General features: G+C 39.2%; 1 protein-coding gene across 1 annotated transcript in view; it reads left to right on the top strand.

The window, feature by feature from the left end:
- LOC127453086 (inactive phospholipase C-like protein 2) overlaps positions 1-16801 on the top strand; it is an 89539-nt gene extending 72738 nt beyond the window's left edge. Inside the window, exons 5-6 of the mRNA XM_051719148.1 lie at positions 6633-6742; positions 15295-16801. Of these exons, the coding sequence (XP_051575108.1) occupies positions 6633-6742; positions 15295-15495 (311 nt within the window). The 3' untranslated portion in view covers positions 15496-16801. The remainder of the gene's footprint in view (positions 1-6632; positions 6743-15294) is intronic.
- The last annotated feature ends 201 nt before the right edge of the window (positions 16802-17002 follow it).

The raw sequence follows: 17002 nt of genomic DNA, 5'->3' as shown, positions 1-17002 counted from the left end.
ACCCTAGTAACTGTATAACAATACCCTTGCCTCCCTAGCTTTGTGGCTGACTTTTTTAGGGGCAAGAACCAATCACATTATTTTAATCTGTTCGGGTCATCACGCAAACATTTCCATTTTTCACTGTTCTTATGCTTAACACCTTTTTGTTTTCACCACTTTTAATGCGGCCTAATATCTTTCATTACAAGTGTGACAACACCACAAAGCCTTTATTGATTTCCAGACTCTGTGGCCACATAAAATATTCATCCTCTTTTGTCCCAGCACAAGCGAACAGAGAATGGCTGTGTCTAATCTGAAGCGAACACTATAAATCAATTTCTGCAGTTACTTGCCTCCCTTAAAGGTGAAGTATGTGATTTCTGTGCGACTAGTCTCAATCTGCTATATGCCAGCCAAACAAATAGTCACGCCATTAGTTTAGCTAATGTTGCTGTGTCAGGTTGGTCGGGATACTCAATCAGAGAAATGTTTTGAAAGCACCACTGAGACACATCTTTACACTTTTAGTTTAAATCAACTTACAAATGGCTTACTTATAATTGTCTCTGCATAGGAAGGTACTGTAGCAGCATTACTTCACTTAATATGCAGTAGATCGAAGGTAGAAAATGTACTGCTGTGGTTTAATGCTATTCCAATGGGAGTTGAATCAGGAGGTCAAGCTCACTGTGAATTGGAAAAGTGGGTCAATACTTCGTCATCCCCCCATTGCATCCAATGGAAAACTCTGGCATCGACAATCTTGAATAATCTATCAAAACTGGCCACTGCAAAAGACCTCCCAGGTATTGATCAACAGGCAGAGTAAATGACAAACTGCCTTTTGAGTAAAGCCAGGTGCATGCTGTCATTTCGGCCATGATGCTGTCATCTGAGACAAATTTCAGAATGCGTAAAAGATTTCTTTCTTATTCGTTTTTTATCGTTAAGTGTGGCATACTCACAGATGGCTGATGAATCTGGAAACCTCCAACAAAATTTGGACAGTTTGACTGCTGCTAACCATCTAAAAAAATAACAAATAAAAGCACAGCAATTGATGGTGTGTATGACAGAGAGAGAGGTGGAGAGACATTTAGTTAAAATGTTAATAGTTTGGCCATGATATGCAACAAATTTCTTATTTAGCATTCCCTTCACGTTACGATCATACTTTGCTTAAAAATACGTCGAAGAATGAGCAGTCCACAAATGGTCTCTTTCGTTCAGCCACGACAGAATTCAGACACAACAGCACAAGGGCTTGCTTTGGTTTGTACGGTATCATTTCAATTTCGCATACCAGTGAGGATGCCGGAAAGCGACAGAGCGCTGTCATTCGTGACCAAAATCTTAAGATGTTTATTGTCTTGGCTTTTATTGTAAAATGCAGAGAAAATAAAAATCACACAATGTGCACACAGCTTAAAGCAATACTGTTCAGGGTCCTTATGTATAAATCTTTGCATAGATCTCATCCTAAAAGTACACATACAAACACAAAAGACAGATTTTGCGTAAACACAAAAAGTGTCAGATTTATAAGAATGTACTTGCACAAGAACCTTCATAAAGTTCACCTTATATTCACTACATGCAGGAGCTTCTTTCCCCACCCCGTCTCCTGCCCTGAATAACCATATTTTGATGCCTGTTTTTACTACGCATAATCTCATCTGCATGTCATTTCCATATGCATATTGCCATCCAGACACCTGAAAAAACTGCGTTACAGACTGCAAATGCATTTGCCAAAAAGATAGATGTTGCTGTTAAAAATTAAGAGTCTTTGTCTTGTTTGTTTTTTTAAGTTAAATATCTAGACATCCTTTAAACAAGATCAATGTACCTGAGAAACATTATTTTATAACAATTTAAAATTAGGGCTGTCAATTGATTAACATTTTTCATGCCGATTGTTGCGTTGCATCATAAACACAGCGTTTGGCCACTGACCAATCAGAATCGAGTTTTCCAGAGAGCCGTGTTATAAAACATGAAAACAGTATTATTAACAGTACCATAATAGCATTGATAATACATTTTATTGCTTCAAAAATTTGTCAGCCACAGCGGCTTACAAGATGCGCTTAATTTTTTTTGACCACCAAATTGCAGTAAATTGAACCATATATGGAAGCTTTAAGAAATGAACCTATTTTCAATACATTTGTATTGAAAGCCTCATTGCTTCATAAAGTGTAATTTTGCCATTACTAGTTTGAACACTGTGAGTGTGTTTTGTTGTCTGTAGCTGCATGTTGCCTATCAATTACTGCCCCCTGCTGAAAAAAAGGTGGTTCTTTAAGCTTGAATTGCTCCAATGGTAGGATATTACGGTCCGGGGACATGATTAATTGTGTACATTTTTTAACAAATTTTTTTATGAATTTTTATTAAATCGTTTAAGTGCGTTTTTATAGACAGGGCTAAGTTAGATATTTTACCGGGATTCAGTTATTTTTGCAGTGTAAAACACTAATGTCTGACATCATCAGATTACTTTTTATAATAAAATGTGCAATTTTACATTTTGTTTTATGTTTGACTGACTTTATATTTGTTTCAGATCCGACTGCCTATTTTAAATTCTGAAAGAGTGTGGGGACGGTGTGCACATTTTAAACCAAGTTATTTTTTATCAATTCGGATGCCAAACCCTGACCATGACTTGGTTTGCACAAAAAGTTTTGGTGCACTAGCAAATACTTAAATGCATGTTGCCATAACAGTCCCTCCTCATTGCAGATGACAGACGATGTAAGCATCAGCCCATAGGTTATACAGTATATGTGCTGGTTTGTACTGGTTTGATGCTGGTCTAGCTGATTGGGTGGTGTGGGGTAGTTGTTAAAGCTCAGGGCTGGTGGTTTAGTAGTCACAAAGAAGACTGGTGGGGAAATACAGCATTCAAAACAACATACTATGGTCTTTTCTGCAGGAATGCACTGGTAAAGAGCTAACAGCATTATTGCCATTGCAGTCACTCTTGTCTTTGCAGTTGACAGATCACGCAAGCGTACACCCGCAAGGCATGGCTATAGTATGCAGTGCATCAAACTACAAGTATCTCTTTTTTCCTCCTGAAAAATGAAGTCATTTAAAGCACATAAAGGGCTACGAAGTGATGCACAGGTGCCTCGGAAGCACAATGCCGCCTTCACTTGTGCAGTCAAGGTACGTGACTTCTTTTCATGGTGACTGCACTGTGTCACAGCGCATGCATTCACAGACACGCCGCTTGGGAACTGTGTATGTAAAATGACAGCCCGGTTTTTCCCACTCTGCCTGCAGTATGTTGCTAGGCAACCCCTGCCGTTGGCCGCCTTCCTCTGCACGATAACGCATCATTAAACCGACAGCACCTCTCCTTGCTTACCGCCCGTCAAATCCGAGGGGCTTGCAAACACCACCACCTCTGAGGTTAACAGTGTGAAAGTAAAGTCAAGAATGATTACAAATCATCTTGAAATATGCCCGTGCTATTCCCGGTAATGGCTTTCCTCCCTCGAGTAATATGCTCTATTTGTACGAAGTCAAACACTGTCTCCCCAGGATTGTGTGCTGCCTCATTGGACAGCGATCTGCATCTAGAGACCGACGTTTAAATCAGTGATGTCCTTTTAGTGAGGTGTCGCTACAGAATACCGGCAAGTGTTTACAGGGTTGCTAGGCAGTGACGAGATCATTTTGTCTGCTGAGTTTGCATAGCTATGAAAGGATGTCGGCACTAAGAACTTATTTCCCCCTACAGGACATGTTGCTGCATAAAAACAGCTAGACACAGAGCAACGGAATTGAACAGAAGGCATTTATAGGCACATTAACTCCCATACACTGTTGCTGATGTATATGAAAATATTTAGTTTTTCACTGCTGGTTTTCATTTTCCTAATAGATTGTTCAACTTGTCAACACACAACTTGACGTCACTGATTGTTTTCTGTTTATTTTTTGTCTCTTCTGCATTAGTGATGTGCAAAATACATATTTTCAAAATCAGTTAGTTGGTGGGTTGTCAAATGATTAGTTAACTAATTGGTGTTAAGGGAACCCTGAATAATTGTGCTGGTTTCAGGTTCACCTGACCCTGATCAGATACTTTCTTTAGTGGGGGCGTTCACACAAGGTGCGTTTATGTTAAAAAATTGCTGGACGGAGCGCAACAGAATGGAAGAGAATGCAGGAGTCTCAATGTGCATTTTTAAAAGTAGAACCATTCTTAACTTGACATGTCATGTTAAAAATATAATGCTCAAAAATTGTCAGCTCACTAACTAGTTGGTTGTTGGACGGTTCCTACTCTGCATTCATTCTACAGATCAGTGTAAATAAATGAAAAAAATAAATAAATAGAGTAACGCAACAGTGAGGTTCTTGGGTGACAAATCTCTTCTCTTGTTCTTTGCCTTGATGCTAATGCGCTCTGAAAGGACCGAATGTCTGTCTGCTGCGCCCACGCATCTTGCATCTTCTCATATCTATTTTCTCTCTCTCACTCTTCCTTCTCTGTTTTTTTATATTTGTTAGACACCTGTGTTCTGATCATGTCACTAGTGTTTACCATCCTCATTTACGCGGCGATGCTCGAGGAGAAAGTTGACACTTGTGTGGACATTAAACAGCAAACACAATGAGACCGCATCCCATCGTTTCTTTTATTCTGGTAACTGAAATCGTCAAAGAACAAAGCATTTTATAAATATAAAGGCACAACTGATTTCTGCAAAATATTGAACTGGGGGATATATGGAATATTCACGTTATATTCACAATTTGTTTTATGCTTTTTTAAATGAATCCATTATGTTTTCTAAAGACTGCATCATTAAAACATTGTTGAGTATATCAGTGTTGGGAAAGCTACTTTGAACCTGTTGCTTCCCAAGCTACAAGCTACTCAACTTAATGTTAATAAATAACAGTCTATCTACACTTTAAAAAAGTAGCTAGCTGCACTACAAATTACTAACATAAAGTAGCTAATTACGTTGATGATATTGTAAGATTGACAGTAAGATTGTATTTGTTAACCTTTGTAAATGTATAAGATATTATGAACTAACATTGAAAAATATTTGTAGTATTAATCTTACTTAATGTTAATTTATTACTATACAACATTTACAAATTTTGATTTAAAAAAAAGTGTTATGTTGATAATATTAACCAAGATTAATACATGCTGTAAGTATTTTTTATTGTTAGTTCACCTTAACTAATAATAGTAAAATAAAACAACCTTATTGTAAAGTGTTATCAAGATATTAAACAAACTTATACTACATAAAAAAATATATTTTGAGATCAATGCATTCAACAAATTTCCATCAAATTGAGTAAGCTCAAACTAAGTAAAATTAAATGAAAACTGCTAAATATTTAAAGTTTTAATTTAATTTGATAAAAAAATTACACAATTCAATTTGATGAATTTTTATGCTATTTTAATTCAAATGCATACATCTAAAAATAGGCTTAATATTTGTTGGTAAATTGAACAGAAAATAAATACTAAATATAACTAATAAAACTTGAAAATATCCTATTTTATATACGTCAAAAATATAGTGATAAACAGCAAAAATTAACTACAATGAATACCAATGATTTTGTGGTGAATTCGTCAATCAGTCTGAGATTTATTATAAGGGCTTGTCTAAGGACACGTTAATGTACACGTGCATCAAATGGACGCTTTTGGAGCACCTCAATTTGGTTGCATCGCGTCATAAACGCACCGTTTTTAGGTCGCTGTGTCAGGTTAAACGTAGTTTGAAACTTGAAATCCCTGTGTTCAGATTTGTGCTCCATCAAATTGTGTTTGAATGCAACAATGAGTCCTCGGGTGTTTCTCAATTCGAAGAACACAGAGAATGGACTTGCATTCTTATGAAGACCAGTCTTGCCAAGCTACCTTGGAAGCAGGACAGGGGGACACAGAACGCATCTATTGCGAGCTTTGAGATGTGCTGCGATCTTCCTGTTGCGCAATTAACCGTCAAAACACATTTGAACCCAGTGAGAGAACTACTGGCATTATGCATTAATATCATCACACCATTGAGGTTTTGCAGCACTAGTGACACTTTAAAAGAATAAAGTCTGTAAATACTAATTTTCTCCATGTGTTTATTACTATATTAAAATTAATTACATTTAATAAAAACCATTATGAGAAAATAAAAGATGTTGACTGAGTAACGACTCTCACGAGCCGTCAGACTTTAGCGAGCTTACAGCGGGAAACTCTTGAGGAAAAACCAAATGATAAATGTCCTTCGTCTGCCACCGTAGTACCGAGTTCTTGCCCACAAGTCACCATCCGATGCACCTTGAAATCAAGGACACATCCGGGTAATTTCCTGCATCCTCGGTACTTGTGTTCTTGAGGATTGGAATTTAACTTCAGCAGTTTATGACGACGTAGAACGAATCAACGAGAACATAAGAACACACAAGAACGTACATTGAGAAACAGCCACGATTATGTTACATTTTTTATGCGTTATTTTTTATAGAATGAATCGCACTGAATTAACACGTCTGTAGCCCTAATATATATATATATATATATGGAATTTGTAAAATAATAAATATTGCATATTGCCCAGCCCTGATTTGTACCTCTGAATGTTTCATTTCAGCAATGGAGTTCCATGAGAATCTGCATGACATGGCGGTGAAGGAGGGACTCAAAGGAAGAAAACTCCATAAATCTGTGGAAAGCTTCACTTGGAACATCACGATTCTGAAGGTGATTTTAAACAGCCAATTAACACCTGGTGAAAAATTCTGTTAAAGGGATAGTTGACTCAAAAATGAAAATTCTCTCATCACTTACCCTCATGCCATCCAAGATGTTTATGAATGTATTTCTTCTGCAGAACACAAAGATTTTTCGAATATTTCAGAATATTTTTAGAATATCTCAGCTCTGTAGGTCCATACAATGCAAATGAATGGTGTCTAGGCATTTGAAGCTCCATAAAGGAGATAAAGTCAGCATCAAACAGTAGTCCATACGACTCCACTAGTCTAATCAATGTCATCTGAACTGATCCAGTTGGTTTTAGGTGAGAACAGACCAAAATATTACCCTTTTTTCACTGTACATCTTGCCATTACAGTCTCTGGGCACGATCATGATTTCAAGCTCGATTACACTTCCTTAGTGCTTGGCACATGCTCGGAGCGCTACATGGCGCTATAGGAAGTGTAATTGAGCTTGAAATCACGATTGCCAAGGAGATTTCTGTCAAGATTTATATTGACAAGGGAGTTTCATTTTGGTCTATTCTCACTCAAAACCGATTGGATCGCTTCAGAAGACGTGGATTAAACCACTGGAGTCGTATGGATTACTTTTATGCTGCATTTATGTGCTTTTTGATGCTTCAGAGCTTTGGTCACTATTCACTTGCATTGTTATGGACCTACAGAGCTGAAATATTCTTCTAAAAATCCTCATTTGTATTCTGCAGAAGAAAGAAAGTCAAATACAATCTGGGATGGCATGAGGGTGAGTAAATGATGAGAGAATTTTCATTTTAGGTGAACTATCCCTTTAACATTTGAGATGAAGATTTGCACATATCTAAACTCAAAAACCTTTTCAGAAAGAATTCAGATGCTTTTTTTCTTTGTTTCGCAATTAACTTTTTGGAATACATGATAAATGTTAATGGTCTCCCATCCATTGTGCCAGTTTTGGGGGACACTGACTATTAAATACAAGGATGTGCAACCTCTTTTGGAATCAAACAAACAAACATGGACAAATAGCCTATAACAGAATTTAGACTAGCTCAGCAATGTTACACAGAAAAATCGACATTATTTTGAAAACAGCTGAACTACTGTAATGCTACTCAAAAATGTGGTTACGTTACGTGTGGTTACGTGTCGGTCGTTTTATTTAGTTGCTCTCCAACACTGTATACACCCATAATGTGTGTGCCCTTGAAAATAAGATGTCAAAACAGAGGTTGTTCAAAATTGAAACGCACTGCCCCATGCTTCAAATCGCCGTTGTCAGGGAAACCCAGTCAGCTATAAGAAAGCACTAAGGTGATGATTTGCTTTGGTTAAAGAGCATCAGTGAGACTTAAATGGTGAATGTGTGATTACTGTCTGTTTGATTACACAACCCTGTTACTGAACACAGCATTTGTGTTGAAAATGACTAAGGACATGGTGTCCATCGCAGAGCTATTATTATAGATTTCTCACATCTAGAACACAAATTACATCTAATTCGCTGTAGTTCAGCATTTATGCATTTCTTTTTTTATTAGTGGTATTTGCTATGGCAAGCACCAATATTATTATAGCTTATACTTTGGGTTAGGGAGTTTTTCAGAATCCATAAGTCTAAGTATTAAAAGGATAGTTCAGACAAAAAGTCGTATGAGTCTGGAACAATATGAGGGTGAGTAAATAATGACAGAACTTTCATGTCTTGGTGTCTATCACTTTAAATTTGAGACGTACCTCATCCCTCACCCTTTGTGTTGTGGACATGAATGATACCTCATACTGGAATACATTTATTATGGTGGAATGCAAATGTCTACAAAGGCATCTGTAACAGAAAACTAGTGCTTTGTGCTGCTAGGTGTCAGTATAAATCCAGCGCAACATTGACATAAAACTGACTGAGTGCTAGGGCTAGGTATTGATACATATTTCCTGATTCGATTCCGTTTCAATTCATTTTGTTATATTTCAGTTATAATGTCGTTTGAAAGCAATTTGATGATTCTCAATGCCAAGTTCAGGATCACAACCAAATACTAATTGATTTGAGTAAACATTGTTTTAAGTTGTGAAGTATTCAAGTAAACTGTCAGAAATTAAGAAGCAAACTACAAGCAATAGAACAAATAAAAAACAACAGAACAAAGATACAAAGTAAGAAAACAGGGATTTAAGTTAATAAAAACAACAGTATTAAGTATTCAAGTAAACATTCAGAAATTGGAAAAAGTAATGAAAAGTAACATAAAACTACTTTAAAGTATTAGTTCACCCAAAAATGAAAATTCTCTCATCATACACTCACCCTCATGCCATCCCAGATGTGCATGACTTTCTTTCTTCTGCTGAACACAAATGAAGATTTTGGGATATTTGGAAGAATATTTCAGCTCTGTAGGATCATAAAATGCAAGTGAAAGTGTGGCGACTTTTTGAAGCTCCAAAAAGCATATATAACCATCATAAAAGTAATCCATACGACTCCAGTGGTTTATTTAATGTGAAACGCTAAGTGTGTGTAAGAAATAGATCAATATTTAAAACGTTTTTTTCTTACAAAGAATTCACAAGGGTCGAGGTCATGCAGCTCGTCACATTGGCAAGTTCACGCGAGAACTGATACGTGAAATACGAAATAAATACGGAAGCGCAGTGTTGTTTACAACAGAGGAGCATAGACGCCTCATTTGGCTGGTTTGGATGCATGATGATCATCTTTATACATCATGATGGCGCTGCGGATGGCCGCCTCGGTGTGGAGCGCTCCTATTGTTTTGTTGTTTATGTTTGTTTGTCCTGTGTTTATTGTCCTGCCGAGCATTCATCTTGCGAATCTCCGCTCTCTTCCTAACAAAATGGATGAACTACATCTCCTCACCCGCACAAACAAGGACTTTTCAACCTCTGCTGCCTTGTGCTTCACAGAAACCTGGCTGAGTGAAGCCATTCTGGACAGCGCGTTACATCTGCCGGGCTTCCAGCTGTTCAGAGTGGATCGCATTGCGGAGTTAACGGGGAAAACGAGAGGCGGTGGAACATGCATTTACATCAATGAAAGTTGGTGTACAGATGTAACAACGTTAAAGAGATGTGCTGTCCTAATTTGGAAGCGCTCTTTATTAACTGTAAGCCTTTCTACTCCTCGTTTATTCTGGTGAGTGTGTATATCGCGCCAAACTCGTGAATGCGGCACTGCAACAGCTGGCTGATCAAATCACAGACATGGAACAACAATAACCAGACTCAGTTATTATTATTCTTGGGGATTTTAACAAAGCAAATCTCACACGTGAACTGCCCAAATACAAACAGCACATCACATGCCCCACCAGAGACAGGAACATACTGGATCACTGCTACACAACAATAAAGGATGCATATCGCTCTGTTCCTAGAGCAGCTTTGGGACTCTCTGATCACTGTCTGGTTCATCATCTTCCAACCTACAGGCAGAAATTAAAATCAACCAAGCCAGTAGTAAGGACTGTAAAGAGATGGACCAATGATGCAGAGCGGGAACTACAAGCCTGCTTCAATTGCATGGATTGGAGTGTTTTTGAGGCTGCAGCCACAGACTTGGATGATCTCACAGATACTGTTACATCATATATCAGTTTCTGTGAGGATATGTGCATTCCTACTAGGACTTATTTAAAGTTCAACAACGACAAACCGTGGTTTACAGCAGAGCTCAGGCAGCTTCGTCAGGCGAAAGAGGATGCTTACAGAGGTGGGGATAAATTATTGTACAATCAGGCCAGGAACACACTGAACAGGGAAATCTGAGTGGCTAAAAGGAGATACTCTGAGAAGCTGAAAAACAAGTTTTCAGCTAACGACCCTGCATCAGTGTGGAGTGGCATGAAACAACTCACAAATTACAGGACTCCTACCCCCAACCCTGTGGTGGACCAACAACCCCCACACCCACACTGACCTTCACTTCACACAAACACCAACACCTCCTGCAACCCCCCTCCTCCCCCTCCTGCTACTCAACCTGCATTTAAGATCTGTGAAGATGATGTGAGCCGGGTCTTTTGGAAACAAAAGACAAGGAAAGCTTCAGGCCCAGATGGCGTCTCACCAGCGTGTCTTCGATCCTGTGTTAACCAGCTGGCCCGCATCTTCACACAGATCTTCAATAGATCACTGGAGCAGTGTGAAGTCCCATGCTGCTTCAAACGCACAATCATTATTCCTGTCCCAAAGAAACCAAAAATCACAGGACTTAATGACCACAGACCTGTCGCCCTGACGTCTGTGCTCATGAAATCATTTGAGAGACTGGTGTTGGCCCACCTGAAGAACATCACTGGACCCTTTCTAGATCCCCTTCAATTTGCTTATCGAGCAAACACATCTGTGGATGATGCAGTCAACATGGGATTGCATCATATCCTGCAACATCTGGACAGACCAGGGACATATGTAAGGATCCTTTTTGTGGACTTCAGTTCGGCTTTCAACACCATCATCCCAGCTATACTCCAGAATAAATTACACCAACTCTCTGTGTCTATCTGTCAGTGGATTACCAGCTTTCAGACGGACAGGCAGCAGCTAGTGAGACAGGGGAAACTCACTTCCAGCACCTGTACAATCAGCACTGGTGCTCCCCAGGGATGTGTGCTCTCCCCTCTACTCTTCTCCCTCTACACCAATGACTGCATTGCCAATGACCCCTCTGTCAAGCTCCTGAAGTTTGCAGATGACACCACTTTCATCGGCCTCATTCAAGATGACGATGAGTGTGCATACAGAAGGGAAGATGAACAGCTGGCTGTCTGGTGCAGTCAAAACAACCTTGAGCTGAACACGCTCAAAACGGTGGAGATGATTGTGGATGTTAGGAGGAACACCCCAACACTGACCCCCCCTCACCATTCTAAACAGCACTGTGGCAGCAGTGGAGTCATTCAGGTTCCTGGGCACTACCATCTCACAGGACCTGAAGTGGGAGACACACATTGACTCCATTGTGAAAAGGCCCAGCAGAGGTTGTACTTCCTTCGCCAGCTGAGGAAGTTCAACCAGCCACAGGCGCTGCTGATACAGTTCTACTCAGCAGTCATTGAGTCTGTCCTCTGCACTTCAATAACTGTCTGGTTTGATTCAGCTATGAAATCAGACATCAGAAGACTACAAAGAACAATTTGGACTGCTAAGAGGATTATTGGTTGCCCCCCCCTTCAAGAACTATACACTTCCAGAGTGAGGAAAAAGGCTGGAAAAATCACTCTGGACCCCACTCACCCTGCCCACTACCTTTTTGAACTGTTGCCTTCTGGCCGACGCTTCAGAGCCCTGAGCACCAGAACCGTCAGGCACAGGAACAGTTTTTTCCCCTCAGGTTATCCATCTCATGAACAGTTAAATTGCCCCATTGAGCAATAACTATGTGCAATACACAGTTTAGTCTATTTTTATATTTATCCAACACATCCAACCTCTTCTGCTATTTCATTCCTCTAAAAAAAAAAAAAACAACAAAAAAAACATTTGCACTGTACATAACAGATTTGTATTTGCACTGTACATAACAGATAACATATTTGTATTAGATTGCACTACATATGTGTATGTGTGTATGTATGTATGTATGTATGTATATAACTATTTTTTTATTTGTTATTATTATCTATGTCTTCCTGCTGTTTTTGTATTGCTGTACACTGGAAGCTCCTGTCACCAAGACAAATTCCTTGTATGTGTAAGCATACTTGGCAATAAAGCTCATTCTGATTCTGATCAACTGCGGTGCCATCTTGGAACGGTCAACAAGGAAAGCTGTTTGAATCACTTTGAATGCAAGTGATGCCTCAGATCGAGCTCCTTGCTCAGACCGCTGCATAAACTGCTTTTGTGTGGAAACAGTATCGCGGTCCATAGGAACAGCTGCTAATAAGGTATATGAATATCTATGCAGAGGAGGCTTACATCATGTGAGAAACAGTTTGAACTCCACCCCCGTCAACATGCAAACCACAGCTGGCCGGAAGCAAACATTTTAAATATTGGTCCATTTCTTACAAACACCTAGCGTTTCATTTCAGAAGACATTAATCCTCTGGAGTCGTATGGATTACTTTTATGATGCCTTAAAAAATTTGTCACCCATTCACTTGCATTTTTTGGACCTACAGAGCTGAAATATCCTTCCAAAAATCTTTGTTTGCGTTCTGCAAAAGAAAAATAGTCATACACATCTGGGATGGCATGAGGGTGAGTAAATGATGAGAGAATTTTAATTTTTTGGGTGAACTTTCACTTTAATTACTGGTCTTTAATGTATGATTATAATACATTCATACTTTTTATAGCTAATAAAGTTATTCAGCCAAAAGCAGTGACCGGTTTTCTCATTTTCGTGTTATTGTTGTTTGATTAATAATAATGACATACTAGACAGCCGCAGGTCTATTAGGCTGCAAGTCCAGTATTTTGAAAAAAAATGCGCAATTTTGTCCTGCTGTTTACATTCACTTAGACATATTGACTTTGTTTACATTAATACCTCAACAAGACGTGCATCACAGAATTTTAAAGTTTGAACCATTTAGCTGTGTATCCGCACATACAGTGGTGTGAAAAAGTGTTTGCCCCCTTCCTGGTTTCTTATTTTTTTGCATGTTTGTCACACTTAAATGTTTCAGATCATCAAACAAGTTTAAATATTAGTCAAAGATAACACAAGTAAACACAAAATGCAGTTTTTAAATGAAGGTTGTTATTATTAAGGGAAAACAAAATCCAAACCTACATGGCCCTGTGTGAAAAAGTGATTGCCCCCTAAACCTAATAACTGGTTGGGCCACCCTTAGCAGCAACAACTGCAATCAAGCGTTTGCGATAACTTGCAATGAGTCTTTTACAGTGCTGTGGAGGAATTTTGGCCCACTCATCTTTGCAGAATTGTTGTAATTCAGCCACATTGGAGGGTTTTCGAGCATGAACTGCCTTTTTAAGGTCATGCCACAGCATCTCAATAGGATTCAGGTCAGGACTTTGACTAGGCCACTCCAAAGTCTTCATTTTGTTTTTCTTCAGCCATTCAGAGGTGGACTTGCTGGTGTGTTTTGGATCATTGTCCTGCTGCAGAACCCAAGTTCGCTTCAGCTTGAGGTCACGAACAGATGGCCGGACATTCTCCTTCAGGATTTGTTGGTAGACAGCAGAATTCATGGTTCCATTTATCACAGCAAGTCTTCCAGGTCCTGAAGCAGCAAAACAGCCCCAGACCATCACACTACCACCACCATATTTTACTGTTGGTATGATGTTCTTTTTCTGAAATGCGGTGTTACTTTTACACCAGATGTAATGGGACACACACCTTCCAAAAAGTTCAACTTTTGTCTCGTCAGTCCACAAAGTATTTTCCCAAAAGTCTTGGGGATCATCAAGATGTTTTCTGGCAAAAATGAGATGAGCCTTAATGTTCTTTTTGCTCAGCAGTAGTTTTCGTCTTGGAACTCTGCCATGCAGGCCATTTTTGCCCAGTCTCTTTCTTATGGTGGAGTCATGAACACTGACCTTAACTGAGGCAAGTGAGGCCTGCAGTTCTTTGGATGTTGTTGTGGGGTCTTTTTTGACCTCTTGGATGAGTCGTCGCTGCGCTCTTGGGGTAATTTTGGTTGGCCAGCCACTCCTGGGAAGGTTCACCACTGTTCCATGTTTTTGCCATTTGTGGATAATGGCTCTCACTGTGGTTCTCTGGAGTCCTAAAGCTTTAGAAATGGCTTTATAACCTTTTCCAGACTGATAGATCTCAAGTATTTTCTTTCTCATTTGTTCCTGAATTTCTTTGGATCTCGGCATGATGTCTAGCTTTTGAAGATCTTTTGGTCTACTTCACTTTGTCAGGCAGGTCCTATTTAAGTGATTTCTTGATTGAGAACAGGTGTGGCAGTAATCAGGCCTGGGAGTGGCTAGAGAAATTGAACTCAGGTGTGATAAACCACAGTTAAGTTATGTTTTAACAGGTGGGGCAAACACTTTTTCACACAGGGCCATGTAGGTTTGGATTTTGTTTTCCCTTAATAATAACAACCTTCATTTAAAAACTGCATTTTTGTGTTTACTTGTGTTATCTTTGACTAATATTTAAACTTGTTTGATGATCTGAAACATTTAAGTGTGACAAACATGCAAAAAAATAAGAAATCAGGAAGGGGGCAAACACTTTTTCACACCACTGTAAAGCGCACACACAAGCCGCCTGCCAGTAAATCAAAAAGCGCGTGGGTGAAATAAAAAGTGATCTTAAAGATTCTCCTTATTTTTTCATTTCTCTTTCTACCCTTTTAACGAGATCAACCAGTGGTTGTCTTGTGATTGACTGGTCAATCGCGACTGATGTAATGAGTACCCCTGACAGAGTAAAAGATCGATCTTTTGATTTTAAGAATCAATATTAGGATCGTTCGAATAAAGATAGCAGTTAATCGGAAATCAGTTTTTTTACACAGCCCTACTGAGTGCACTTTTACACATATAGTGACATTTTGATGTCATCTCATTTTGACTTCTGTCTTGCTGTCTTCTCAGGGCCAGGCCGATCTGTTGAAACACGCCCGCGCAGAAGTGCTCGAAAACCTGGAACAGATCCACTCTGCTGCGGTCACTTGTAACCTGGTGAAAGAAGGGCTCGGGTCATCATCAGGATCGGACTCCAAGGGCCGGCGCAGTCTGGACGCCATTCCCGAGAAAGCTGTCAGCAAGGAGGACATCATGGATAAGGAGAACTGAAGTTACTGAACCCTTCCGCCAAAAATCCCACCAATCCTGATTCTCGATCCCAGGGTGAAGCAGTGGTGTCTTAGAACATTTCAAACGAGCTTAGCACATCACCCGATGGATGCCCCTGAAAGAAACGGACAGAAAAGGGTTTTTTTACGAGAGGAGCAAAGGTCTTGTCTACTTCTTGTTCTTGTCTCCACCCCCTCTGCTTCCTGTGTCCGGTCTCTAGGGTCAGGTGGGCGTTCCAAACCTCGCTTTAGGGCATTTCTACAAGCAGAAACTTTAAGAGTATTAAGAGAAATTCGAATTGGAGCCATGAATGTAATAGAATTCAGATTTGGATCCGAGTGTGAATGGAAAGAGGCAAGAGGCATGCTGTTTACAATAAGAACTAATTAATGTTCTGTCTGCCAAAATAGTGTATGTGTGTGTGTGTATATATACAGTATAAAATATATACATGGAGATCTGTTACCTTTTTTGCTATGTGAACTTTTAATGGAGATTATTTTATTAAAAGAAATGGATGTTTTAAAAGAGTTCATATTTTGTTTGCTTGTACAGATGTGGCCAGAAATGATCTTAGAAGATTCAGGAGGAATCTAAGGGCGTACGCCACTTGGTGGTTCGAGAGAGAGTATAGTTTTAGATATTACCAGCAGCTACTGTACATGTGAATAGCGAAGAGCTTATAGGCCGATTGTAAAGTTTCTTTGGCCATGTACACACTGCAACGTTTTGGGAGCGATGACTGCATTTAAAATGTCGAAGTTACTGTTTAATGTAAATGTCTTTGTCACTACCTAAGTTTTTCAGTGGCCTGAAACCAAATTTAGCTGCAGTGAGAACGTGGCCTGTTAGAACGAACTGAATACTATACGCCGAGTGCTGTGGTTAAGCTTCTCAACCATTCCTGGAAACAATGTAGTTAACATGAGAATACAGTTAAAATATAATTCTGCCATGTTTTTGAAGCTCTGTCTTTCATTGCCTTTTTTTTAATCCGACAAGTCGCTTCTAGTTTGTCAGCATTTGCCTCTCGGCTCATTCCGTTGGTCTTCTCATTGTGCCATGCTACTGTTGGATCTTGTGAACTACTTCCATTGGACTTTACAAGTTGTGACCAGAGATTTAACTAGACATGAAAAAAGAAACAGTTTGTTGATGAATTTCAGTGCTGTTGTTGTGTATTTATAACTATAGTGAACCATTTATACCAGTGAGGAGTGGATGATAGTTTCCAAGAAAATATAAGTTTTGTTAAACCCTGTTTAGACCCAACGCTCTGAAATAAATCGTTAATTAAATTTTTGAACTATTTCTTGTCAAGATTCTCTCAAGTCTCACGTCTTATGCTTATTGCACACAAAAATAAATGTGTATTTTATAAATCATATAAAACTTTATACTCAAAACCTGTGATATTTAGTGTGAACTGCAAGTGAGTGCCCCGGGTGGCTAGTGGCATGGGTGGTATTTAGTATTACTACACTTAAAAGCCTCCTTAAAAATATGG

The sequence above is a fragment of the Myxocyprinus asiaticus genome, chromosome 15 (assembly GCF_019703515.2).
Source record: "Myxocyprinus asiaticus isolate MX2 ecotype Aquarium Trade chromosome 15, UBuf_Myxa_2, whole genome shotgun sequence".
NCBI classification, from domain to species: domain Eukaryota; kingdom Metazoa; phylum Chordata; class Actinopteri; order Cypriniformes; family Catostomidae; genus Myxocyprinus; species Myxocyprinus asiaticus.
The sequence above is the reverse complement of the archived record's forward strand: the minus strand, read 5'-3'. Positions and strand labels throughout refer to the sequence as shown.